The sequence below is a fragment of the Camelus ferus genome, chromosome 12, assembly GCF_009834535.1.
Source record: "Camelus ferus isolate YT-003-E chromosome 12, BCGSAC_Cfer_1.0, whole genome shotgun sequence".
Taxonomy (NCBI): Eukaryota; Metazoa; Chordata; class Mammalia; order Artiodactyla; family Camelidae; genus Camelus; species Camelus ferus.
Genome location: NC_045707.1, coordinates 7,057,945 through 7,085,279, shown reverse-complemented (window position 1 = coordinate 7,085,279; position 27,335 = coordinate 7,057,945). Strand labels below are relative to the sequence as shown.

Below are 27,335 nucleotides of genomic sequence, written 5' to 3'. Positions count from 1 at the left end.
TTCATTGTTTATCTGAAATTCAAATTGAATTGGGCATCCTGTATTTTTATTTTCTAAATCTGGCAACCTAGGTCCTACATAGGTAATGGGGGCTAAGGGGACTGCCTACGAGGGGTCGGACAGCCCCAACCTGGACCCTGAAACTCTGTCCTGCAGTCGGCCCGAAAGCCTCCTTTCTAAACTCCTGTCCTGGTCCATGGAGAAGGCTGGAGCCCAGAGACTGACACCTTGGGAGGAGTTCATCCACAGCAGCCCACTTCTCTCCGCTCTCTGGGCCTCGTTTCCTCCTCTCTAAAATGAAACACATGGTTTCTGTCCCCTGTCCCCTAGCCTCTCACAAGGATCAAACACCTGAGTAGAGTGGGGGACTCTCAGCTGACAAGACAAACCGAGAAGGCAAACAAGCTTGTGGAAGTTTCTGTTCTTTGGTTCACCAAAGGACCTTGAAGAACCATTAGGACAAAGTTCTTCTCTTTTTTTTCCCAAAGTACCTTATAAACCAGTTAAACCACCTCAGTAATAATTGATTCAGACAAGGATCATCAACAGATGCTAAAACCACTGGATGAAACTTTGTTGAGAACTAGGACATTCATAGGGTACCAAAGTAAAAGTTATCTTTACAAGAGGGAGGCCTGGCAGGCACCAACAGGGCTTCGATCCATCACCTGCCCTCTGATCCAACCCATCTCTAGAATAAAGGAGACTAAAGATGCAGCCAAGTAAACACCATGCCTGACCTGGGTTAAGCCTGGATCAGAACAAATAATGGCTAGAAAGGACGTTATGGGGCAACTGGGACAAGTGGAGTGTGGACTGGGGATTAGATAGCTGTGTTGTTTCAATGTTAAATTTCCTGAATTGGATACTTGCACAGTGGTATGTAGGAGAATGGCCTTGTTCTTGGGAGATCTGTGGTGAAGTGTTTAGAGGTGAAGGGCCACATATCTGCAACTAACTCTCCAGGTTCAGCAAAAGCAAACAGATAGATAGAAAGAGAGAAACAGGTCAAATAATAACAGCTGGTGAATCTGACAGTATTCAGAATACTACCTAATACTATTTTTGCAACTTCTCTGTACATTGGACATTTTCCCCAATAAAAAGTCTAAGGGAACACCCACCCAGAATAAAATATCAGAAGTTGAAGGGGTCTGAGAGACCTTGTTCCCCCACCCTTTCCCGGAGAGGAGAAGGCCTTGGCCTATGGTCACAGAGTGAATGGCATTTGGACCTGCCTCACTTGGTCTGAGTCCCAAGAGCAAGAAAGGCCACCTAACCAATGTCATCCCCGATTCTTCTCCATGCTTCCACCCACCCAGCAATACTGTGGTGATACAGGACGGCCCCTGGGGTCGTCCTACACTCATGCAGATACCCATGGTGTCTGGGGAGAAATCTACCCTGTCCCTCTCCAAAGAAAATGGGCCACAAATCCCTCATGCAAGGCCAAGCCTGGCAGGCTGGTCACTTTCTAGGGAAGTTTCCAGATGTAATCACAAGTGAAATCTCCCTTTGTGCTTTACACACTGAAGTGTGTCAGTGGGGTGAGGTGTAAACACAAGATCTATTGTAGTGAGAGCAAAATGCTTTAATGATTTATGTTGATTGTTATGTTAATTTTATGTCCTGAAACAATTATGAAAAGGTTCAAACAGACAAATAAGAAATGAACAGTTAATATGAACTTAAGAGAAGCAACAATAACATGATAACTTGAGGAGGAAAGCTATTTGCTTTTTGAGTCTACAAATGCATATAATAATTTAAATGGCAATACAAGACAGAAAAATAGATCCAATCCTAATTCTGATTTTGTAGAATTGTTTGTTGGACTAGCATTTATAGCTTTAATCAAAACAGTATTTAAGTTTTATTTATTAAATGCCATTTTTTAGGTGATGAGACTTTTGAGGAAAAGCCCTGTGTGGGAATTCTTCATGGCTTGTGAGGATGATTAAAAGGAGAAAGCCAACTTAGTGCCTCCAAATCTCACAAGGAGAAGAAAATCCATCACACATCCATATTCGAGATAGCCATTATCAATCCAGGTGTAACAAAGAACACAAAGAAAATCAGAAGTGATTAGGGAAATGCAGAGGTTTGGGGTGATCTGCTCCCTGGGCCTCCCAGGAGGGTGTCTCTGAAGAGGACTTCTGTGCCGTGGGTGGCCTGGAAGCACCTAGCAATGGGAAGTTACTGGCTGCACCTGCTGAAGTCAAGCTTTCTGATTTACCTCCTTTGTAGTTTTAAAATTGTGATCACAAAAAACTGAAATAACACCAAACTGATCTGCTGTGACATTTACCCTTATATTCTACGATAATAGATCCCTCTCCCTGCCCAAAGCTGTTCCCAGTTTTCCCTTTTAAAACCAGCTGGTCACCTGCTTAACCAGCTTTAAAAACAGCTGGTCACCCTCCCTCCACCTGCCTAAATCCTCCAGGGCTCCTCACATTTCCCCACATCCCAGTTCCATCCACCCCGGGCCCCACACTGCCTCACTCTGACCTCACAGCACACTGCTGTGCCTCCAGGTTCAAATGTATCAGCCCCTCTGGCCTTGCTGACCCTGCACCTGTCCACCTTGTTCCCACTTCCAGGCTCTGCCCAGTTCCTTCTGTCTGGAAGACCCTGTTGTTCTATGCCTAGCCAGCACCACACTACAGGAACATACCACCCGCCACAGGCCACTAGTCAGACTACCAGGGGCTCACAACTGGGTCCAAGACCATTCCAGAAGAGCGAGGCCAGAGAGCCCCCTGGGGCCAGCATAGGCCTACAGAGAGCAGGTGCCTAATGTCTGTTGAATTTACTCATTCAACAAGTATTTATTGAGCACCTACTATATACTAGGCTCAGTTCTAGGCTCCAGGCATGCAGGGGACTTCAAAGCAGAGTCCTCAGGGAGCCCAAGGTCCACTGGGATGGGGTGGGTTAGGGGCAGACCATCCCTGAGGGAACACACAGGATGACTTCAGCTCAATATCAAGTGTTAGGAAGACCACAGGAGCTGCCTGGAGAGGGGGTCAGGGCAGGCCTTGCTGAGGACAGAATATTTGACCTGATACCCAAGCAAAAGGGCTGACCCTGAGGCAGTAGGGATAGTGTTCCAAGGAGAGGGGAAGTCCTGGAGGCGGGACCTAGCTGGGCAGTTTGAGGAACCAGAAGGCCTGCGAGGCCCAGCCACGTGTTCGGGCGCGATGTGAGGTCAGGCCACGCAGGGCCTGCTCCTCCAGGCCTCAGAGGCCGTGAAGGAGTTTCCGGATTTTATTTTAGATCCCATCGATGGGGCGGGGGGGTCGCCATCTTCTTCCCTTCGGGATGGCAAACGATGCCCAGAGACCGCCAGCGTCCCACCCGAGGCCACACAGAAGGTCAAGAGTCCCGCCGCCGGTTCCTGGGGAGACTACACCCGCCAGCCCGCAGTTCAACGCGATGGGTGCAGATGCGGCGGGGACCCCTCTCCCCTCCCCCCGCGGACGGAAGTGGGCGGGGCGGGGCTTCGAGCTCAGCCTCCAGCCCCCACTCCCGGACTGGGCTCCGCTCGGCCCCGCCCCCTCTCCGAGCGTGACGCTACCGGGGGGCGGGCCCGGGGCGCGGCGGCTTGGGTGTCTAGGCGGCGGCGGCGGAGAGAGCGCAGAGCGGCGCCACCATGGGGGCCCAGCTGAGCACGGTAGGCGGGGACGGGGCGCCGGCCTCTGTGGGGCGGGGGCGCGGGCCCGGGGCACCGCTGCGGACCGGCGGGCTCCGGGGCCTCCGCCTCGGGCAGCGCCGACTGCGACCGGCCGCGAGGGGCGGTGTGGTGGGGCCAGGGCGCCGGACCTCACCCAACCCCGCCCCGCCCCTCCGCCCGGATGGCCGCGCCCCCGCGGTCCCCGTACGGCCGTGACTCACACTCGGGCCTCTGCCCCGGGACCCCAGCTCTCCTGGCCGAGGGGCGCACCCGAGGCCGGTGGCCGCGCATTCCAAGCGGCCCCGCCCGCCGCCGCCCTCGCCCCGGCCTGGCTCCGAGCGCGGAGCGGAGGCGGAGTGCGGCCGTGTGCGAGAGCGAGTGTGGGACTGGGTATGACTTGTGACCCAGAGTGTGAGTTAGTGTAAGTGACTGAGCACGTGTGATGAGTGAATGCGCGAGCGCCTATATATGTGAGTCTGAGTTTGTGAGAGCGGGAGTGTGTGTGGCCAGGTGTGTGGGTATGAAGTGTGCGTGTGCATGAGTGTGCATGTGGGTTAGTGAGGCTGTGAGAGATTGGGTGAGCAAGTGTGTGTTGAGCTTGTGAGAGTACATGGGAGTGTGTGTGCATGTAGAGTGAAAGTGTGTGTGTGTCTGTGCGATGTTGCCGGGTCGCAGGGCTTTGACCAGGGACAACCACTGGGCTCTCTCTGTGGGCAGCAAGCTAAGCTGTGGCCCTCCCTTAACCCAACGAACTTGCTAGGCTAGCGATGTTGGCCCCATTTTACAGATGAACACATGCCACTCAGACTTGGCCACTGGCCTGCCTGGCAGAGCCTGAACTTGTGGGGCTGCAAAGTCCACTGTTGTGCTGTCACTTTGGGTCCGCCCAGGGCTGCCCTCCCTCCCCGAGGGCCACCTCCTTTCGGATTTCTCAAAAACCGTAAGACTGCTGGGGGGCTTGTGTTCCATGTGAAGGCTTCCGCTAGAGGGCAGCCCCCAGCCCCACCCACTCTGGTCCCTGGGCGCTGGCTGGGCGCCTGGGGCAAGCTGCCTCTGGGAGGATTAGGCCTACAGCCTCTCGAGTGGCCTCCGCCTCCACCCCAGGCGCCTGCCTTCTCGCTCTGGCTCTGTGAGGCTTCCCCTTGGGAACTAGGCAGAAGGCCTCTTAGCCTGGGTGTTTGCTCCTGAATGTGTGGCCCAGCTCAGGACTCTGGGGGACATTCAGACCAAAGGACAGCCTTGTTCAGGGCAGACCTGTGGATATCATCCCAGCTCAGTATAATGTCCTGTGTTCCCAGAAATCGCCTTCGTCCTTCACTGCTCAGCCTCCTGACCCCAAACCAGACCCTCATCCCTGCTGTTTTCCCACAATTCTTCTCACCTCCTAGCCATGTTGTTGGAGTTGCCTCTGTGTCCCCAGCGTGTGGCTGCTCCAGATATTTTTGCCGAGTAGTCAAGGACCCCTCGATCCCCTCTGTGAGGGGCAGAGCCCTGTCTGGGCATCAGGAGACTTCTACCAGCTCCCCAGCCTCCTCTGTCCGAGGGGTGGGTGGGCTCACCCCTTCCTTCTGGGCCTTGCTGGAGTCCCTGCTTGGCCCAGAATACTCACAGCAGACAGACCCCAGCCATGCCTCCTGGCACAGAGGCTCCACACAGTCTGAGGGAGGCTGACTTGGGCTCTGGGCACCAGGCATCTTATCTGAGACAAGCAGGCTCTAAGAGAGGCCTCCTCCCACTCCCGGGAAGCGGGGTGGCTGAGGGCTTGGCACGTCAGTCTGCCAGCCACCTAGGGATACGTTGGAGGCTTGGCCTGCCATCCCCAACTCTGGAACCCCTGCCCCCAGCACATCTGTGAGTGCTCAGTGGACTGTGACAGCCCGCCACCACAGGTAGAGTCCAAGGTTTTCCCACTGCCCCTGACAGCTCTATGCCTAGTCCGTGGCCCAGGCCCCCAGCCCCTGGGAAGTTGGCTGTGTCTCCCTTACAGAGGGTGGTTCCCTTCCCCCACAGTTCTGAGGCAGGAGCCAGGAGCCCCTTGCTGCAAAACTTCCTCCACTCCCTGCCACTTCCGCCCACTTCCTGAGAAGGGGGCCATGAGGGAGGGAGACACTCAGATCCTAGCAGGACAGCTGGCGGGCAGGCAGAGTGCAGGTAAGCTTCAGCACACGGGGCTGGCACTTGAGGAATGGGCCTACCAGGTTAGGGGTCCTGGCAAGTCCATTTGCCCACCCAGACCTGTCCTGGGTAAAGTGGTTGCCAGGATCTCAGTGGGGAGCTCCAGGGGGTGAGCAGCTGGGCAGGGTGCCTTCTGTGGGTAGCAGGGCTATCCAACCACTCAGCTATGGTAGGTGAGCTGGGGGCTCCCTGGAGACATCCTGGAGACATCCTGGGACTCTGGCACCCCATTTCTCTCTCCCCTTCCTGTGTTATTAGAGGCGGGGAAGGCAGGTGGTGGGTTCCCTGGTGGGGAAGAGCGTGGCCTGCAGAGCAGCAGGTCAAGACCTGGGAGGCAGCTGTCCCCTAGACACCCCCCCCCCCGGGTGGCTGGGGTGAGGTGGGGTGCGTGTGTGTGCATGTGTTAGCAGCACAGCTGAGGAGCTGGTGTGGGGCCTTGGCCTCGGCCATTTGCCTCCTGTTCACTCTGCCCACTGCATGCAGGGGTGGGAGTGGCACCTTGGGCCAGACCAGGTTATTCCAACCCCTTGTGAGTCTGGTAAAGCCTCCAGTTTTCCACAGGTGGAGCCTCACCTTTCCACTGCACCCTTTTCTCTGCCCATGTCTATCTCCCCCACTGGCTTGAGCTCCTCAGAGACGTGGGGTCCCCTGACCTGTGTCCCTGCATCCTGGATGGACTCTGGCAGCTGTGCCTACTGGGGTTTGTGGCCTGAAGGACTGACTGACAATGAGGGTGTGAGGGGGTGCCCACAGCTGCCTCCCCAGATAGGGATCTGTACATATACGAAGTCCCCCTCTGCTCTCTCAGTGGCCAGGCTGTCCTTGGGTGTGGTGCTCTGGCTCTGTGCTTGGACTCAAGCTGGACACCTGATCCATATCCAGGCCTTTAGGCCACTTCTCACACAAGCCTCAGTTTTCTCACCTGATCACGGCAGTTGTACCCAGGCTCTACTTGGCCCCATGGCCAGGGTGGGGACTGGAAGGAAGGCCACAAACATTTATTAACTGCTCAGGGAGCAACTCCTTTCAGCAGCGGCTCCAATCCCACCGCACCTCTGGGAGGTGGGTGGGCCCAACAGGTGAGGAGACACCAGGAAGGCAGGATCACAGCCTACCGGGCCTGTGCTCTGTGGAGGGCCAAGCCCCACCCTTGCCTGGGAGGGATCTGGCCTCTTGTCCTGGTTCCTGAAACTTCCAGACAAAGTAAGAAAAGTCAGAGAGAGACTGAGGGCCTTGTTGTCCCTTCATGAGTTTGTCCGCAAATATTTACTGAGTGTCCCTGCCCTGAGTGCTGGAATGCAGTGTTAATGAGATACACAGATCCCTCTGCCTTCCCGGAGCTTCTCTGGGGTCTGCCATGTCGTATTGTCTGTGACCTCACATGGGGAGCTGGCCCAGTCGTTCAAGCCCAGTGCCTGGGTTCTGAAAGTTCTGTGCAAGGGCAGAGGACTCACCTTCAGAGCTGTTGACATACGAGTCTTTTTCCCAGCCCAGCACTTACCACAGGCTGGCATTTGTGAGCTTGGGGATAGGTGAGAGGTTTGAAGTGAGCAACAGAAAATTGGGAACCAAAGCCCAGACTCCACCCTAGTCCTCCCTGAGTCTCAGTTTTCTTGTTTGCCAAATGAAGAATGCAGTAGGCCTGTCTCCCTCTGCTGTGGGTCAATGAGGAAATAAATGCAGGGAAGGTGCTTTGCAGACCATGAAGCAAGCTGCAGGCTTGGGGTGGGGGGCTTAGTTACTGAACTTGACCATGAACTTAAACAGCTGTACTGGGGGGAAATAAAACTCCAGGGAGCACCAAACACAACTCTGCTTGGCTCTTAATGTCATTTCAGTTTATTTCCAGGGCTCCCAACAATGGTGATTTCCTGCAAATGTAACTTCACTCAACTTTTCCTAAACAATGTTCGCCATGGCTAGGGCTTCCCTGATTGACATGGGAGAGGCCTGTAGCAGAGGAATCATCAGAGTAGCCCTCACCCCAAGGAGTTTGCAAAGCAGGGCAGGAGCTCTAGAAGTCTGCTGAGGGCTTGAGGGACCAGTCAGGTAAGATTTGACATTTGAGCTGGGCTCTGTAAGATGAATAGGAGTTTGCTGGTTGGATGGGGAAAGAGATAGGGCATTCAGGGCAGAAGGGAGAGTGTGCAAAGGCCTAAGGCAAGAAAGGCTTGTGACTGTATAGTAGGGACCTTGAGTGGAGGCAGTGGGGAGCCATGGTAGGTGTTTGAGGGTGTGGGTGGGGAGGGAGCAGCCTGTTGATTTTGGCAGTTGGGGCCTCACTGTGGGAGGCAGGATATTGGACTGTGGTGGACAAGGTGGATGTGGGCTGTGGGCTCCATGACAGGATATCTGTCCTGGGAGGTGATTTGGGAAGAGCCTCGCTTTGGGCTAGACAGGCCTGGGTTGCATGGCATGGGCAAGTCATGTTAACCTCTGAGAAATGGGGACAACAGCATCTCTTGTTGTGAGTGTGGTCCTCTGAGGATTGACTTTGGTGTGACTTGGGGCAAGTGACTGACTCTCTCTGGGCCTCAGTCTCCTTATCTGTAACTTGGTGATAATCGCAGGACCCACAGCCCGGGGTTGCAGTGAGGATTATCCCAGAGGATTCCTAGCCTGCTCTTGGAGCAGGGCCAGCTTGGGGACATTGGCCACATTTGCTCTGTGCATGGCCTTTTCCAGCCTCAGCTTCTCCTCAGCCCTAGATGGGACCATACTCATGAACTTGAGGAAGGTGGAGGCTAGAGAGGTGAAGATTCTCTCCTGAACCTGAGCTGGGACTCAAACCTGGGTCTCCGACCCCAGAGTCCAGGGCTGCCAGTGGGCCTTAAATGAGACCCATGGTGGGTGAAATACCTTTGGTGGCTGGGACGTGGTAGGTGCTGGTTAAATGTACAGGTGGCCAGGGGCCCCTTATGTGGCCTGTGGGGGTTGGGATGCTGGGACCAGCTCCCTCAGGCCTCCCTTTAGATCCATTGGTCACAGGCCAGGAGCCCCATGAGGCAAGGCCTTGGCTGTACCCAGCCTGGAGGCCCTGCCTGTGAGAGAGGCACAGTGTTCTGAGCCCAACAAAAGGCCTGTAACCAGATCTGCAGCTGGGCACCTTGAATCTGCCGGGCCAGTTTGGGGGGCGGGGCCAGGCCTTGTGTGGGATCTTGGTGCCTCTGTCCTTCATTCACTCGGGTAGTCGATCTCCTGGGGTGTAGAGGCCCCACAAGAGTGGTAAGGAAAACTCCTGTGTGTGTGCCCACATTCCCCAGGCTATAGACCCCTCCATGACCTAGGCCCCCATCTCCTTTCCCCTGGGTGGTAGGCCAGACAGTGGCCCTCCTTCCTTCTTTAGATGAAAATATTGAGGCTCAGAGAGGCCTCAGATATAGAACCAGAGTGTCCTCCCCAGTTGATAGAGTGGAGGATCCTGGCAGGGCTTCCAGGAAGGGAGGGAGCAGTGGGGCTGGGCCTTGAGAGGTGAGGATCCTCTCACCTAACACTTAGTAGGGCAGGGGCCACTTTTGGTCTGTGCTCTGCAGAATATGCTCCCTCAGGAGGCCCTCAGAGGAAGCAGAGAGGCCTCCGTGCAAGCAAGGAGCTTGGCTCTGAGCTTCCTGGCAGCCAAGGCAAAAAAGGGAACTTGTCATGAAGAATGCACATGGTCATCTGCTGTGAGGACTTAAGTCAGGGAGGTCTACTAGGGTGGGTGAGTGAAACAGTGTTTTGTGAGAACTTTTGGTTCTCAGCCTCGCTATTCAAACTGCCAGTGTGGACTCCCCTCTCCTCTTTTTATTTTGAAGTAATTTCAAACTTACAGTAAGATTGCAAGAATGTATAAAGAGCCCTTATATACGCTTCACCCAGGTATGCCAGATATTAACATTTGTTATATTTACTTTATTATATGTGTGTGTATGTATATATATTTTTTAGATTATTTGAGAGTAAATGACAGATATAATGGTTCTTTGCCTCTAAATACTTCAGTGTCTGTCTCCTAAGAATAAAGACACGTTTTTGTGTAATCTCAGGGCAATGATCAAATCAGGAACACAACGTTGATACAATGCTGTTCTCTAATCCATGGGCTTTAATTCATATTCCACCAGTTGTCTCAGGATTGTCCTTCATAACTGCTTGTTTTTTTTTCCCTGGCCCAGAGTCAAATTCAAAACCACATACTGCATTCAGTTGCTCCGCCTCTTTGGCCTTTGTATTAATTTCCTAGGGCTCCATAAAAATTACCGCAGACTAGGTGGCATAAAACAACAGAAATTCATTCTCTCACAGTCTGGAGGCCAGAAGTCTGCAGTCAGGGTGTTGGCAGGGCCACTCTCTGGAGGTTGAGGGGAGGGTCCTCCCTGTCTCATCCTGCTTCTGGAGGCTTTGGCAATCTTTGGCTCCTTGGCTTGTCGCCTCATTGCTTCAGTCCCTGTCTTCACACGACCTTCTGCTCTGACTCTGTGCTCTCTTAGAAGGACACTTGTCATGGGACTTAGGGCCCACCTAGGTAATCCAAGATGATCTCATTTCTAGATCCTTAGTTTAATTATACCTGCAAAGACCCTTTTTCCATCCCCAGGCTCTGAGTGAACATATTTTGGGGGTGCCACCCTTCAGCCCACCAGAGCCTCCTTTAATCCAGACCCATTCCTCGGCCTGTCTATGTTTCTCGTGGCTTTGACATGTTTGAAGAGTCATGCTGGTTATCCTGGAGAGTGGTCCTCAGTGATTCCTCGTGGTTAGAGGCAGGTCGTGTGCTCCTGAAGGAAGACACAGGGCAGTGCTGGGCCCTTCTTGCGTCAGAGCGGAAGGTGCACAGTGTTGGCTGGCCCCTTTCCTGCACTGCTCACTGGTTGGGGTGGGGTCTGCCAAGTTCTCCACTGTAGGGTTGGTCTGAGGCCATTCTTGCTTTCTTCCTGCATCTGACTTGCGGTCCAGATCTCAAAGGCTGCCCAGGACTAGACTTCTGGATGGCCAAGGGTAGCTGCTGCACAGGAGATGCCCAGTAAGGTCAAGTGCCTGCTGGGGGGTGGCCTGGGTTTGCCGTTTTCCATGGCTTCAACAACGGGGGAGTATGGTTCTATGATCCCCATTTCACAAATGGGGAAACTGAGCTCAGGGAGGCTAAGTGATTTTCCCAGGGACAAAAACAGCCAGAATGAACAGTAGGCTAGTTGTCTTTCTTTGCAAAGGTATCCTCACCAGGTAAGCCTAAGCAGTTTTATCTGGCCATGGGATTTGGGTTTTGTCTGTTTTAAAAAAAAATCCAAACCACTTCTTGGAGTCTTTGTGAGGCTGAGATGTAGGGGGTTAGGGGCTGGCAAGGAAGAGCCTCTCAGAGCCTCACAGGAGTGTGAGCATGGGCCTGATATTTAAGAGTGTAATTGGGAGGCGGGTGACTCAGGTTTGAGTTGCAGCTTTCCACCTGTCAGCTGTGTGACTGTGGGTAAGTCACCTCACCTCTCTGAGCTGGTTCCTCATCTGTACAGTGGTGGTGATGGCAGTACCTACCTCCTAGGGTTGTCGTGAGGTTGATCAGTGCCTGTGTGAGGTTGATCTATGCTGAGCAGTAGACTCAGAGCTTTGGAGGACCTTGCAGGTCACCTGGTCAAGCTCAGTTCTGAGAGGGGAAGGGACTTGCCCAGGGTCACACAGCCAGCAAGGAGCAGAGCTTCCCAGTGTCCAGCTCAGTGCCTTGGCTGTTCCTAATACCTGAAGGCAGACCCCAGGGCTCAGGGGTTTGTTTGTTTAAATAGAAATAGCCCTTGACATCATTTAGTAACTAAATTAACCAAAGGAATAAAGGCAGGGAGGGAGCACAGATACACAGTGCTCAAGATTAAGCACAGATACTTGTGAACTTTATGCTGAGCTTCCTGGCAGCCAAAGTGAAAAGGGCTATATGATCAGTTAGATAGCTTTCTTTCTCCCTTTCCTCAGGGGAATTGGAGCTTTCCCAACAACTCAGGAATGCAGTGATGGGTTTCACAAGTCTGGTTTTTGTAACTTCTCCCAGCTGGCACCAGAATGGAACTGGGGTTCCCTGGATGAAGATGGTGGGGAGAGGATGTTCCTGGCAGAGGACTACATGACCAGAGGCCAAGAACCAACTGATATGTTTGGGGGATGTGCAGGTGGCAGGCCCCACTCCATTCCCGAGCTGACCTCAAGGGTCTGTCCTGTCATTTCAGTTGGGCCACGTGGTCCTCTCCCCAGTCTGGTTCCTGTACAGCCTGCTCATGAAGCTGTTCCAGCGTTCCACCCCGGCCATCACTCTCGAGAACCCGGATGTCAAGTACCCACTGCGGCTTATTGACAAGGAGGTCAGTGCAGGGTCCGAGGGGATCATGGGGCATGGCACCTCTCTCTCCTTGTCAGCATCACGGCATTTCTCGGGCACCTGCTGTGTGCTCAGGGAATGGCCCTCCCAAAGTAGGTCCCATTACCTGCCCACTTTACAGATGGGGAAAGCGAGGTGAGGTCCCTCTCTAAGGCTCCCAGTAAGTGACAGAGGGATCTGAACCCAGGTCTCTGACCACAGAGCACATTCTCTGATCCCCACTCACCATCCCACAGAATGTCAGAGTGGGAGGGACCATGTAAGGACCTTTGGGTCCAGGTGCCCCTGTAACAGGTGGGAAAACAGAGGGCGAGAGAGGTCACACTGTGAGTTAGAAGTAGGACCAGGACCCAGGCCTGGGCCTCGTGGCCGTCCCTGTCCCGTTCCTTAAGGACAAGCACTTCTCCCTCCCACCTCCACGGTCACCTGCTCAGGGCCCCTAGAGTCTTTTGTCTGTGCAGAGTCCCTGTGTGATCTTCTGATCTTGTGTGTGGCTCCATCTGCCCGGCGATGGGCTTGCTCCTGCCCTCTCTGTTTTATGCTTTTCCTTTTCGAACCTCTGATCAAGATTTAAAATGGTCCCCTCCCTCCTTTGCCCAGCCGCCCACCCTGTAAGGCTGCTTTCTGCCTTGCTCTCCCTCTCAAAGCCCCTCCCATGTGCTATTTCTGGCCCCCGCAGCTGCCTCAGGAGGGGTGGGACAGGGAAAACTGAGTCATGGGGCAGACAAAGTTAGCACCTGCTGGAGGCCCTGGGTCCCGGGCTCTTATCTACGCCTGGGCTCCGTGCAAGAGCTGGGGCTCCTCTGACTGCTGAGATGTGTGTCCACAATTGTACTGGGAGTTCGGAGACAAAAACCGGAGAGAGACCAAAACAAGAAGAAAAATCACCACTTCCTAGATGAGACCACACTTAATCTTTTCACTGTGTTTTATACACAACTTTTTCTTACTGAAATGAAATCATAATGTTTTGAAACCTTTTCCTCTTATAAATTTCTTTTTCCTTGTCTTTTAATCCAAAAGTAATGTAGGATTTGTGTGTGCTGACTATAAACACTGTTCGTGAAGTGTGAATGTGCCCCCCCGCCCGGTGCAGCGGGTCCCGTTCGCGGGTCAGCGTGAGTCTCTCCTGGCGTCGCCTGCCTGCGTGCCCTGCGTGTGGAGGCTCCGCTGTGTGTGTGCTTAGTTTCTCTTTTTTAACAACGTGATGTTATTACCCAGCTGTAAGGGACATGGACACCTTTTCATTCACGTCTAACCCAAAGCATTATTTTTGATGACTGGTATTTTGTCATCTGCTTGTCGTCCAATGGACCCCCCAGGACCCTTTGGTTGGGCAGGTGGCAAATGTCCTAGCAGTTACCCTCCCCCGTCGCAGCCTCATGGTGGCTTTGCAGGGTCAGCGGGTGGGCCTGTTCTTGATACTTTCGCTGCGGCACAGGGAGGGGCTCTGGCCCTGCCCTCCCTCGCTCTCAGCTGGACTGGACCAGGAGATCCACAAGGTCACCTGAAGCTCTGAGTCTGTTGTCAGGTCATTACAGCCAGCAGCCTCCAGGATGCCAGCCCCGTGCTGGGCCCTCAGACATCAGCCTTGTGACTTTTCTGTGCGGGGCTAGAGGTTGTCCAGCATAGTAAGCATCAGTATCTTTCCCTGATTTCTGTTCTTCCTCCAGAAATGCATGGCATGTTGGTTTCTGACCTTGAGCCCCAGGACCAGTTGATAATCTTGGAATCTACTCACAAGGGGCCTTGGGGCTCTGTTTCCAGCTTTAGGCCTGGGCTGTGGGGCAGAAAGGCCCACATGCTCCCATCAAGCCCTATGCCCCGAGTAGTGGCTGGGCACTGTCTTTCCTGAGATCCAGGCTACCTGCCTCTGCTCGTACACTTCAGTGACGCTCAGAGTGACACTCTGTCCCTTTGGAGAGATCTGTCATGCCCCCTCTGGGTGGTAATACTCTTGACCTTGCCTTGTGTGGGTGTGAGCATCTGTTGGACAGCTAGCTGCCCTCCTTCCAAATGCCCCCTCCACACCCACCCTCCTGCTGCCCCTGGTGCAGGGGAGACTGTACACGAGCCTTCTGGAGCCTAAGTTAGAGTCATGGCACCGGGTTCGGTCCCCAGCTCTGACCACAGCTTACTGTGGGACGCTCGCCTCCCCTGGCCCATTAAGACCAGGCTCCTTCTGTGGCCCAGTCTGGCTCTTAAGTACCCTGGAGGGGAATGGCTGCCACCCATTCACTATGCCCTGGGTGCACACCTTGCACAGGGTGGAGGCCTGGCTTTGGGCTCTTGGCCACGGCCAGCCCCAGTGGCCTCCTGCCCTATGCAGCCCAGCCCCAGTCATTCTGTCTTGTTTCCCGGGGGCCTTTTAGTGTAGTGGCTTCTAGAGCCCCTCTCTTGAGTCCTAGGCCTGGGCAGATGGGGCCCTGTCTCAGCTCTGCCTCACTCTGCCAGCCCAGTCCCCGAGTTCTTCCTGCCACCCTAGGACACTTCTCCTGCTGTGGCAGAGGTGGAGCCTTCCCTCCTGCCCCTGGAATTTTCTGGGCCATCTGGCAGCCTCCCTTTAGGATGCTGAGCTTGCTCCCTGCTCTGACCACCTTGCTCTGTGGCCCTAGGCATGTCACTGCCCTCCTCTGAACCAGTGAGAGCAGAGGCACAGCCGGGGTAAGCCTGGCCTTCGTGCCGTCAAACACACGTGTGTAGGTTGTCCACATTTCGCGTCAGCATCACTTCTCTCAGTGACACTTGGGCTCTGGGGAGGGGTGGGGGCTCTGGTTCTGGTGGCCCCTCTGCCCTGGGCACCATCCAGCAGCTCAGGCTTCTTTGCAGGTCATCAGCCATGACACCCGGCGGTTCCGCTTCGCCCTGCCATCACCCCAGCACATCCTGGGCCTCCCTGTCGGTGAGTGCAGCCCCTACCCAGCCCACATGGAGCTGCTGCTAGATCAGAGAGGTAGGGGCTTTGCATTTCAGTTAGAGCAGCGAGGGCTTCAAGGAGGAGGTGACGCCATCCTGGGCATTCGAGGATGAGAGTCAGAATGAGGGGGGAAATGCCCCGATGTCCCTGGCAGTGGCACCAGCACAAGCAAAGGCAGAGAGCTGGGATGTAATGGGAATCCCTGGTAGGGTGGAAGGGGCAGTGGGAGCCGAGGTCAGGCCAGGCTTTGAATGCTGGGCAGGGCTCAGGGCAGTCGGTTGACAAGACCCAGGGGACAGCCCAGATTTGCCCCTCCCCATCCTGCAGGCCAGCACATCTACCTCTCGGCTCGAATCGACGGGAACCTGGTCATTCGGCCCTACACGCCCGTCTCCAGCGATGATGACAAGGGCTTTGTGGACCTGGTCATCAAGGTGAGGTCTCGGGGCCACAGCTGTAGTGGGGTGGGGGTGACCACATCACAGCCAAGGCCTCCAGGGACCCCCATCCCCCACAGCCTGGCCTCTGAAGGCCTTGTGCTCCCTTGTACCTGGTTTCTGAATGAACAGCAAGTCGCAGTTCACCAGCACAGCCCAAGCCTGGGGTCTTGGCAGAGGCCAGGGGCCATGTTCAGGCTGCATGTCTTCAGACAAAGACAGATTGTCCACAGAAGAGGAACCAGGAAGGCCGAGCAGTTCGTGCGGGGCTCACTTTCCTACTCTGGGCCTGGCAGAGCCCAGGGAGCTGGGCGCCTGCTCATTTCCCTGAGAAGGATCCCACAGGCCTGCTGGGGGCACAGTGTGAAGGCTCCTGGGCCTTGCCTGGGAGCTGGTGAGGGGCTTTCTGTGATCCATCACCGGTTGGGGGCTGGGTGCACACTGTAGGGAAGATGCAGCCATTAGAAACAACAGACCAGAGAGACACAGAATAACCAGCAGGGATCTTTAAAAACAAGATACTGAGTGGAAGGAAAGATGACAGCTAAGCCCAGAACATTTTTATGAAAATTAGAAGCACAAGCTTTACAGCCATGTTCTCTGAGTCCACATTCTCTTGAGTACACATCCAAAAGATGTGAACCAGCCCAGGCCAGTGGGCATGGGGTGTTGGAGACTCTCCCCAGTCAAGGCCCAAACCCCCATGGTCACTTTGGGGACCCCTGGGGACCAGGCTTCCTGTCCCAGCTCCCCTGTGCAGGCCAGGGCCCCGCCCAGGACAAGGCCCCCAGTGCAGCCTCCCCAGCCCTGGAGCTCCTCTGTCTGCTTGTCTCTGTATGAGGGTTGTGGCACATCCATTTTTCCAAAGCTGAACTCCCAAAGGGCACAGAGAAGGAAGTTCCAAGAGTGACATTTTTATGGCAGCACAAAGTGGAAAGAATTGAACATCCACTGGGAGGGCATGGCTGAGCCGGCTTCTCTGAGCCTTTACTGTGCTGACAGTCATGGGAATCTGCTGTGGGGAGGGGGTCCCAGAGCTTGTTGTTGGCAGAACATTACCCATCAAGCCCTCAGGTCGGCTGCCTTGGATACCAGGCTGGCGCTTTGCCTTTCAAGGGGACACTAGGGGAAGGGCAGACTCCCGGAGCAACAGGACAGAGTATGTTTTGATGAGTGGAAGGGGCACTGCTGGAGAAGGCCACACATGGCCGCGGAAGACACCAGAAGAGGCACTTCCTCCATGCTGTGGCCCAGAGCTCCCCCAGCAACCCAGGGAACAGGGGGCTGAGGACTATGGGTGTGTCTTGCAGGTTTACTTCAAAGACACCCACCCCAAGTTTCCTGCTGGAGGGAAGATGTCCCAGTACCTGGAAAACATGAAGATTGGAGACACCATTGAGTTCCGGGGCCCAAATGGGCTGCTGGTCTACCAGGGAAAAGGTGATCTGGGTTGGAATCCCTGAGGACCTGGTGGGCGCAGTGGATGCTGGGTGCAGGTCCCGGCTCTGCTGCTGTCTGGAGGGGTCACTCTTGTTGAGAAAGCCACTCCTCTCTGGGGCCTCAGTTTCCCTGGTTTTTAGGGGATAAGTCAACCAGCACAGACGTTGTAGACTGGCTTCCCTTGGGGGCCAAATCTAGCCAACAGACCAGCTTTGGCTGAAAACAAACAAGGAGGGTTGAGCTGGAACACCTGTGGTTCTCAGCCTCCTCTGCTCCCCACACTGTCCACAGTGAAGAACTCATCCTTGTGCTCCTCTTGGCATTTGAGCTGGTGCTGGTCCCTCCTTCACTTCCTGCTCAGCCTGACTGACCAGGTGGTTGTCCCACCTGAACCCCTGAGGGACGGAGTCTGTCCCTCCCCCAAGTGTGGTGTGTTTGAGAGCCAGGCCTCACCCCTTCTCCTCTCCCCAGGAAAGTTTGCTATCCGTCCAGACAAGAAATCCAACCCCGTCATCAAGACAGCGAAGTGTGTGGGCATGATCGCAGGAGGAACAGGTATGTGGACCTGGAGCCCCTTGCTGAGTCCCCTGCGGGCAGGTGCCGCCGTTGGGATTGGGGTGGGACAGGGCATAGATTACGAGTGACCGGGAGCTGCCCAGGGTCAGGGACCCAGGCCCGCTTGTCCTGGCACCTCTCTGCCGGGCGTCTGCCTGGCACCAGGCCTGTGTGTATGCAGCAGGCACTCACTCGGCATGTTGGGGGGTGGCTGCTTTGCAGGCATTACCCCGATGCTGCAGGTGATCCGCGCCATCATGAAGGACCCGGACGACCACACAGTGTGTCACCTACTCTTCGCCAACCAGGTCAGTGGGTGCCCCTGAGATCTGCAAGCCTGACTCCCACTGAGAGGGGCGCCGGACCTAGCAGGCACTGCTCAGGTGGTGATCTGCGCAGCTCTGCGGAGATGCTCGGAGTGGCTGAAATATGAGGGGTGCTCTGAATGGTCTATGCACAGCAGCTTTCACAGGGGCTGGTGGGGTCAGGCCTTCAGTGCAGAGCCCAGAGTGTCTAACCCGAGTGGGGTTGCTTGGGGGGTGAAGAGGGGAGCACCTAGAGCACCCTCACCCCGAGATTTGCTACCCTGGCTGTTTCCTCGGAACCTCGGAGCTCCCTTCACCACAAGCAGAGTTTGGAACCTGTCAGGGAAGTGGGAAGAATACTGGCCTGGGCTGGGAGCAGCCCGGAGCCCGAGGGGCTGTTGCCAAGGGCACGTCTGCATGAGGTGCTTGACCTAGGGCAGGTTAGAGCAGGTTTGGACCTGGGCTCTGACCCCTGAGTGCACGTCCTTCTCCCCACACCTGCTGCCTGCCTGGCCTGGCCTGCTGTGTGGCCTTGAACATGTCCCTTTCCCTCTCTGGGCCTTGTTCCTTCACTGTGGAATGAGCTGATGGAGCAAGGTCATCACAAGGGTCCTTCCAGTTTCCGTGTTTCAGGAGGAGTATGTGGATTTTGTAAAGTAATGCCCCCTTTGTGGGAGGCGAAGAGGGGACACCTCCTGACTGTGGGGGCTGTGCTCAGATATGGTTCAGGTCAGCTTGCCCCAGGATCCATCTGGCCATCCATGCTGTCCATCTGTGAGGAAACCATGCCAGAGGGGGAGGGGCTTGCCTGAGGTCCCTGGACACCACCCCCCTCTCCACACAGCTGCAGAAAACCGCCCTGAGGCCAACCAGTAGCCTTGACGAGGCCTAGGGGGTGGATGGAAAGAGCCAGAAACTCCCAGCTGGCTGGTGGGGTGAGAGGGTGGGCGGCATTCAGCTTGGCGGTGCTGGGTCCGTCTCTGTGGAGGCCATCAGCCCTCTGTCGCCCGGACAGGCATCTTAGCCCCTATTAGCCCGTTCCCAGGGCGGTGGACTCCGTATCTCTTTCTGCATTTAGTCAGCGCAGTATTGCAATTCGTGTAGCCTCTGAAAATTCTAGTCCTCGCTCATAAGGGGGTGAGAGTGGAAGATGCAAATAAAGTCCTAGTATCACATGAAAATCGTTCAGGGTCGCCCTGAAGGGTCTCAGGGGCCCCAGGGACCCCAGAGGTCCGAAGGCCACACTCTGGAAAGCACCACTTTCCTTCAGTTGGGTCGTTGCCTCACCCTTCCTCCTTCTTCCGTGACCTCAGTGCCCGGCTTTGACTGGGGGCCTCATCGGTGATGTAGGGAATCGGGGACCCACCTCACAGGACAGTTGTGAAGACTGAGAGGCACACCTTAGTCTCGGGTGGGAGTGCGTGACACTTATTTCCGAGTTGTGTGTGTTCTTCCCGGGGCTCCACTTCCTCAGGTTTATCCTGAGGAATTGATAGGGCAGTGGGGATGGTCAGAAAGGCATTGTTCACAAAGAGGGACGCTCAGAACAACTCCAGCATCCTTCGGTGGGGAACAGGAGGTCCCTTTGTCCAGTGCCAGCTGGGCAGCTGGTGAGGAAGGCATTGGCACTCAGTGGCCAGTGACATGTGGATGCTCTGTGGTGCGTGCTTACCTGAGAGAAGCAGGTGGCAAGGTACCTGATCCCATTTTTATGAAAAAAAGAAAAGTACATATAGCTATTTAGGGAAAGAGTCTAAAAGATGCACACTAAAATGCTAGCAGTTGTTCTCTCTGAAGTTTCAGGTGGTTTTTCTTTTCTTCCGTATTTTCTGCATTTTTCACCCAGAAATCAGCCAGCCCAAGGTCTGTCACTGTCCTCACCCTGTCAGGGCAGGAGGGACCCTCCCCCTGCCTTAGAAATGGGAAGAAACAGTGGACACTCTGTCCCTGGGACATGCAGAGGCTCATGCCTCCGCCTGCAGCCCATCTCCTGGAGGGGACACCCAGGACCCTGGCTGTTTCAGTCCCTCCCATTGTCCCCCCTGCGCCCGCCACACAGTGGGTACTCAGTGTGGATCGCTGTGGCCTCCAGCTGTCCGACCCTCCCTGCCACCTGCCTGCTGCGATTGGTGCCCCCTCTTGTCCCTTTTGCCACCCCGCACATGGAGCAGGGAAGATGCCTCTCCCATTGTCTGCCTCACCCAGCCTGGGTCTCCGTAAGCGTCTGTGAGCAGGTGACCTTTCCTGGTTGACAGAGCTTTGATCCCCAGTTTCACAACAGTCCTATGAGGTCAGTCACGCCGCCCACTGCCCTGAAGAGCCTGCCTGTCTGTGAGTGACCTGCAAACACACCAGGCAAAGTCTGGTTAGGAATGGAAAGAGGGACTGTTTCGGGAGCAGATCACTGACACCCCTTTGGGGTCTGGGAAGGCTTCCTGGAGGAGGTAACACAGGCTGAACTCTAAAGGTAGGGGCTGTGTGGTGCTGGCCAGGAGAAGTTAGTGGGGGCGGAGAGTGAGGAGCCATAGGCCAAGCAGAGGGATCAGCATGTGCGAGGCTGCGGAGGGGCAGGTGTGATTTGGGGCCATATTTCTTAAACTGTGGATGTACACCCTGAGGTTCCAGAACATAAAAAGACTTGGACTTTCCCCAGAAGCTTTGCCAAGTGTGTGGCCCTCGCATGGGCGGGCTGACGAGTGTCTCCAAGGACACTATCCGTCCACCGCCATCCCTCCTGACCGCTGGGCCCTGTCCCCCCGCAGACCGAGAAGGACATCCTGCTGCGGCCTGAGCTGGAGGAACTGAGGAACGAACATTCTGCGCGCTTCAAGCTCTGGTACACGGTGGACAGAGCCCCTGAAGGTGAGAGCGTGTGGGTGGAGGGGTGGCGGGGCTGGGGGGGGCGCTGGCCTGTGCTCACCTGTGCCGGGCCTCCCTCTGCCGTGTGGAGCCTTCTGCTCTTGCGGTCTCCTTAGGTGCTCCCTGCGGCCCCGAGACGGGGGCTGGTGTGACCCCATCTCAGGTCAGAGGGAGGGACTAAGTGCCACACATGTCATGGTGAGAAAACACCAGAGCCCCAGGCCTGGTGCTCTGCCGCCGCTGGACGAAGAAGGCCCGGTTCTCCCCTCAGGCTGGTTCTCCGTGCCAGGCCTCCAGCGCCGGTGCCGGGGCGAGGGTGGTGGTTTCCGTGCTGCGGTTGGTATCCCGTAAGGTACTTTACATCCACCTCCTCTCCGGTCACCGGCCCCGCGGGGTGGACTGGGCTGATGTACGGTTACCCTTATTCTTCCTGCCCAGATGCTTAAGCTCTTTGCCAAGGTCATGTAGGATGCAGTGAATGAGGGCTGCCCCCAAAGCTTGAAACAGGGTTGCCCTCTGGGAGCTAAACTCTACTTTATTCTCCTGCCTCAGGGAGATGTGGGTACAAAAATATCTTAATTTCTTTGCTGTGAGAAAAGCAGCAGCTGAGGCTTCTTGGTAGATAATCCCCGTGATGTTTGGCTTCCAGGTCAGGAGTAATAGGGAGTGGTGGGGACTGTGGTAGATTGGAGAGCCTCTGCCTGTCCAAGGGGCAGCCCCTCCCCGCTGCAGGAGGTCCTGCTGTGCAGGAATTCCACCCTGGAGGCCAGCCTTTCCACCGTTTGAGGGAAGCTGGGAGCCTGCATTTGGAGATTTCCAAACATTAGAAACCAGACATTTTCCGAGCACCTGTTGTGGGCTCCAGCTTGTGGTCTCATTCATGTCCTGCCAACCTGCCCTCTGCTCCTCACGCAGCCCCATGGTTCCCTGGGACTCACCATGGTGAGGGGGACACGCCACCCTCTGCTTCCCCCAGAAACCAGCAGATGGGCTCTGGGGGCACCCATCTCACGAGGGCCCATCCCTGAGAGAGGAGCCGCCCTCCTGGGTCAACCAAACCAAGTGCTGGGGCCCCTGGCAGCTCCATGGACCTGACAGTTGCGTTCCAAGGCCTCTGGCCTGAGCGGCCACCTGGACCCCCTGCTGTGTGTTCCCAAAACCAGCCTGGCCCCGTGAGCTGATGTTCTAGTCCGGGAGGATGGACAGGGAACAGATTTATTAGTAAATGAGAGAGCATAGTAGCAGGTGATTAGTGAGACCCAGGAAAGACAAAGTAGAATCGGGCAAGGGGGTGGGGAGTGGAGGTCGGGCGAGATGCTAGTTCTGGAGTTGGAGCTTCCCGGGAAGAAAGGAACATTGATTTTGTACCCACATCCCATTCAAAAGAGGGGAAATGAAAGATGGCCTAGCTCCCTTCTGGTTGCAGCTCCCTTCTGCAGGTAGCAGTAGTGTGGTAGGGTTAGCTCATTGGTGGTGATGGGAACACCCTTGCCTGGCTGGGCCCCCTTTCCCTTTTTCTAGCACAAGGCCGGCCACAGGGGGAGGGGCAGACACTGCCCTCTGGTGGTGGCACCTGGCAATGCCAGGACCAGAGTGCTTCCTTGTAGGGACTGTTTTAAGAGTACCCAGTTACTGGCCAAGGAGAGGTACAATCGGGTAGTCTCCTAGTGTTTTACGCTTACATTTAGTATTACAATTCCGGAGCAGTCGAGGGATTGCTGTAACCTTAGGTATAGGCTGAAAAATGTATGTGCTGAAAAGGAAAATGGTTAACAGGCCAGCATGGCTGTCGTGGAGCTAAGCACAGGAACAGGGGAGGGGCCAGCTCACGCAGCAAATACAGCTGTTTCCCTCACGGAGTCACTTTTCAGTACACACGTTAAAAAAAAACACTATCTAAAAAAATCCTTGTAAAATTGAGATGTGTTTCACATACCTGTACATTTCATATACTACTAAATATTGTTTAGTTCCATGCAGTTTTTTACAAAGTACTTTCAGATCTGTTGCCCAGCTATAAAAATGTTATCTGCCCATCTATGCCCTGCCTTATTCCAGAAGGGATTTTAGGCAGACTCATAGAGTGAGTCAGAGTGGTACACATGGAAAGTGAGAGTGAAAGAAAAACAAGGGTGGGGCCACAAAATGAAATCAGGAATAAGGTTTGTACAGAAGCATGGACTGTGATGGCCATGCATATCTCTCTGAGCTTCCCAGCAGCCAAAGTGAAAAGAGAGATGTGGTTAGTTACTTAACTCAGTGTCTGTGAGATACAGAATACACCATTGCTCAGCACAGCAGACTCCTCATCCCAAGAGCAACTGGGGCTGTCTTGGCCCCTCCCAAGGGCCACCCTCCCCTCCACCCCGCAGAGTGTACAGGATGTGATGCAGTGAGTGTTGTCCGTCTAGGCAAGGTACCTCAGTGACCTCCTTCTGACCTTGGACTTCCACAGCTGCATTTCTGTGGTGTCAAGGGCTTTTGTGATGCTCTTTCAGATTGTGAAGAACAGAAACAAGCCAGATAATTGGGTGTTTGGAGCTGGAGGGACTCGGGATACAGGAAGCCATCCCCCAGACTCAGCCAGGCCTGGTGGGGCACTGGTCATCTTGGGTAGAGTCAGGGTTCCTCCGTCTTTTTTCCTGCCACTTCCATCTACTACCCACGCTGCTGCATGGCCCTCCCACTTGCCTCCAGAACTCAACCTGCTCCTCACCTCTGACCATCCCCACTGCCCCTCCGGAGCCAAGCCAGAGGAGCTGCCTGGGGAATCACCTCACCCACTGACATGCGCTCAGAGGCTGGTCTGGGGTTGGGCACCCACAGTGGGATCAGGAGGTGGCCAGTGGTGGCTCCTTAGAGGAGAGTGGGTGTGCGGTGGGTGGCAGGCATCTGGTGCTTCGGGACTAAGCTCCTGCTGAGCTGCTTGGCCCAGGGGTCATTTGAGAGGCCGGCATGTGCCCTTAGTCCCCGACTGACCACTGAAAAACTGCCAGGGAAGGTGAGCTTCAGACTAGGTCTCCCTCCTTGCTTGTGAACGAGGAGTCACATTGTTGGGCAGCACATCTGAAAGAGGCAGGGAGACCTCCTCTCGCTGGACTTCGTGCCCTGTGATGGGGCAGGATGGTCCTGAGCACAGATGTGGAGCCGGAGTTGGAGCCCCAGTGAGTGCCTGCCTCCCCCTATCCTCCACTCCCCCTCGCCCCCCAGTCGTCAGATCCCCGCTCGTGGCAGAGCCCTGCCAGCCTGTGGTCCCTGTCGGCCCACCTCTCTGAGCAGCCCCTGTCTGTCCCTGAGGGTCCCTGTTGGACTCAAGCCCTTGAGGCGCCAGGTTCTCACCGCGAGCACCGTCAGCCACTTAGAAGATTATGAGGTGGCCCTGGATCTCAGGAGAAACCTGGAGACACAGTGAGCATGCATGTGTGCACGGCAGGGAGGCAGGCAGGACATAGTGGAGCCCCTGCTGCCTCCAGGGTCCTGCATCTGGACCTTCAGTCTGTGTTCTGGACTTGCCATTCTCAGGCACATCGATTGCTTATTTGGGACACACTCCTTCATTCATTATTTACCGAGCAAATACTGTGCGCCAGGCTGTCTTGGCACTGGGACGACAGCTGCGGACCAGACACGGCTCCTCGCAGGCTGACACCCTGGTAGGGGGAAGAGGCAGACAGTGAGCACAGGCAGTGTGAAGGGCAGCGGGGGTAGAAAACGTCACCCTGACCAGCTTGGCGCAGGGCACTGGCTGGGGGACCTCTGAGACCTGGGGTTGATGTCCCAGCCCTGGGCATGCCTCGTTCTGTGACCTCGGACAGCTCTAATCTGGGTCCTCTGGGCCTCAGGTTCCACATCTGTAAAGTGGGGTCAGTAACCCCAGCCGTATCCACCCACAGGATGGTTCTCAGGGCCACACGAGAGGCCAGTGGAAGCTAACAGCTTTGCAAACTATAAAGTGTGGTGGGGGAACCATGAAGGGCTTGCCTTTGTGTCAGAGTGAGCCAGGCATGGGGGCAGGGAACGAGGGCGAGGGTTTGCTGGGCTCAACCTCTTCATTCTTCAGTGTTTGTCAAAAAAGGGAGGAATTCACATCACAGGAGGTTAGCCCCGCAGGCGGGGGTGTTGGGCAGGTGGGCGGTCGGCAGTTGGTCACAAGGCGCACTCAGGGCTCACTTGCTCTCCCACCCCGCAGCCTGGGACTACAGCCAGGGCTTCGTGAATGAGGAGATGATCCGGGACCACCTCCCACCCCCGGAGGAGGAGCCGCTGGTGCTGATGTGCGGACCCCCGCCCATGATCCAGTATGCCTGCCTGCCCAACCTGGAACGCGTGGGCCACCCCAAGGAGCGCTGCTTCACCTTCTGATGGCCGGGCCACCCGCCCGCCCGCGCTCCCTGTGCCCTGCCCGCACCTGGCCCTCCTGCGTGGTTCCTTAACGTCACTCTCCCCCACATCTCCTGCTGTGGCCGGGTTCAGCCTGGCCTGCCCGTGCCTGGGAGGTCACCCTGCTGGGCTGGCCCCTGAGGGGCCCCTCTGGGATCAGGGCTCTGTTATAGATGGGGCCGCCACTGGCCACCTTCAAGACAGATTCCTGTCTGGGTCTCACTGGTTCTTGTTGGAGATGCCCGGCCCCTGCCCCCACCCCCCGCCAGACACACACTACTGGGCCGAGGCTGCCAGCACCGTGCTCCCCACCCTTCCTGAAGTGCACCACACTCTGGAAATAAACCTGAGTGTATGGGCAGCCCATGGCTGCAGGTGCCAGGCCCCCAGCCACTGCCTCAGGACCCTTGCCTGCTGCCCGTGCCTGCTTCAAGGCCACAGCCAGTCCTCAGCACCTGACACTACATGACAGGTAACACCAGAAAGTCCTCCTGGCAAGGGCTGCTCTGGGTGAGAGGCTGTGCCCACCCCAGGGCCCAGCAGGCCCAGCCAGCAGGGAGTTGGGCTCTCCCTGGGGCTGGAGTAGGAGGAGTGGGCTGACCAAGGGCCCTTCCAGCTGGCACATGGGCCTCCTGAAGCCTCAGCATTTCCCCAGCACACCCAGACATTTGGGCAGCCTTAGGAAGTCCAAGCCGTCAACCTCTGATCCACCGCCTTGGGGTCCTGGGCCACCAGCCCTGATGGCAAAGCTAAGGGATGTCTGTTTATTCCTCTGTCCCAGACCCACCCACCCCTGCTGCTGCCCTCGCCCCAGCAGAGGGAGGTTTTGAGCAGAGCCTCTTGTCTGAGAGACATTCTTAGCAGCCTCGACATTGCCTTTAGACGACAGCGTGCCAGCCTCTTGCATATCGGCTTTTTCAGAGTCATTTATGAGCAGACAAAATATTGAAGTAAAACTTTGCTAATTTGAACCCTTCTGCAGTTCCTGGAGGCTCTGTGACCTGCGTCGTTGTAGGGGAGGGAGGGGAGCAGGAAGGGGCTGTGCAAGGCCTGGAATTTATTCTGATGTTTGTGTTGTAGAAAATTTGGAGAGTACAGAAAAGTCTACACAGGAAAAAAAAATACCGGGCATGCAGAGGCAAACACCGATAAATCTGATGAGACCACACGGTCCACCATGTGGCTGCTGCTTTTCCCCTATGGTCAGAAACCCACCGTGGGCCCAGATGGGTCATGATTTATTATGTAGCAAATCCCTCTCCTTGGGCAGTTGGGCTGTTTCCAATTTGTGGATTTTGTAACTAACAGTGGCCATCTTCTCTTTCCTTTCAGATGATTTCTTTCAGGATAGATTCCTGGAAATAGAAGGCTGGGCCAGGGACTGCGGGCACTGAGCTTTTAAACCTCCCCTCAGATCATCTCAGCCATGTTAAAACGTCCCCAGTCCTAACTTTGGACAACCCCAGGTGTTCCCAGTGTTTTCCTTGTTACTCTCTCCTCTGGACAGCCCTGAGAGAAATAGGGAGAAGTCAGTAGCCCCACCTTCCGATGGAGAGACTGAGGCTCAGGGCAGTGAACGGCTTGCAGGTTGCAGGTGGGGCCCAAGATGAGGTCGGGGTGTCCAGGTGGGGAACGGAGTTCCTGGTTCCTCACTGAGGCACTGCTCAGGTGCTGGGGACTGGGCTGTGGCTGTCCCAGATGCCCTCCCTGCTCCTGGGGTGCTCATGAGAAAGACACTAGACAGGTAACAAATGATGGGAAAATGCCAAGATGGAAATGAATGGTGGTTATGAGACACTGTGGGACTGAGAGCTGTTCTTCAAGTTGGGCAGCAGGAAAGCCCTCTCTGAGGAAATGACGTTTGTGCTGGGATGTGATGGGAAGGAGCTGGCCCTGTGAGGGTGGGTGTTCAAGGTGGAACAGCAAGGACAAAGGCCTTGTGGTTGGACATGCTTGTGGAAGAAACTTACAGAAACAGGTCAAAGAAGGCTGGTGGCTGAGGGGACAGTGAGGACAAGGCTGGAGAGGGAGCCAGGACCAGAGAGGTGTTCCAGAGGCAGCAACTAGCAAGTGCAAAGGCCTTGGGGCAGAGACCCGGGGAATCCAGCGGAGACCAGTGTGGCTGGAGTGGAGTTGGGAAGAGGAGAGGATGTGGGAGTTCACAGGAAGCCTCGGGGTCGGGGAACTGCTTTCTCCTCATCTCTTTCCTTTCTGTCCCTGGCTCTCACACATCCTGGGGCAGGGCTGGGACTCC

General features: G+C 55.6%; 1 protein-coding gene across 2 annotated transcripts; it reads left to right on the top strand.

Moving 5' to 3' along the window:
- The first annotated feature begins 3,529 nt into the window (after positions 1-3,529).
- LOC102509699 (NADH-cytochrome b5 reductase 3) lies at positions 3,530-26,056 on the top strand. Of its 2 annotated transcripts, XM_032492359.1 has the most exons (9): positions 3,530-3,676; positions 12,040-12,171; positions 15,018-15,090; positions 15,433-15,539; positions 16,853-16,982; positions 17,454-17,537; positions 17,760-17,845; positions 20,605-20,704; positions 24,891-26,056. In XM_032492359.1, exons 1-9 carry the CDS (start codon positions 3,656-3,658, stop codon positions 25,061-25,063), a joined length of 906 nt encoding a protein of 301 aa, XP_032348250.1. In that variant the 5' UTR covers positions 3,530-3,655; the 3' UTR covers positions 25,064-26,056. The 2 variants fall into 2 exon arrangements, with proteins under 2 accessions (XP_032348250.1, XP_032348251.1); XM_032492360.1 differs by lacking the exon at positions 12,040-12,171 and having other exon boundaries at positions 3,601-3,676; positions 24,891-26,055.
- Positions 26,057-27,335: the final 1,279 nt, after the last annotated feature.

Coding starts and splice junctions, on each gene's coding strand:
- LOC102509699 (XM_032492359.1), top strand. CDS start 3,656: ATGGGGGCCCAGCTGAGCACG. Junction 15,091..15,432: donor CATCCTGGGCCTCCCTGTCG/GTGAGTGCAGCC, acceptor CCCATCCTGCAG/GCCAGCACATCTACCTCTCG. Junction 16,983..17,453: donor GCTGGTCTACCAGGGAAAAG/GTGATCTGGGTT, acceptor TCCTCTCCCCAG/GAAAGTTTGCTATCCGTCCA.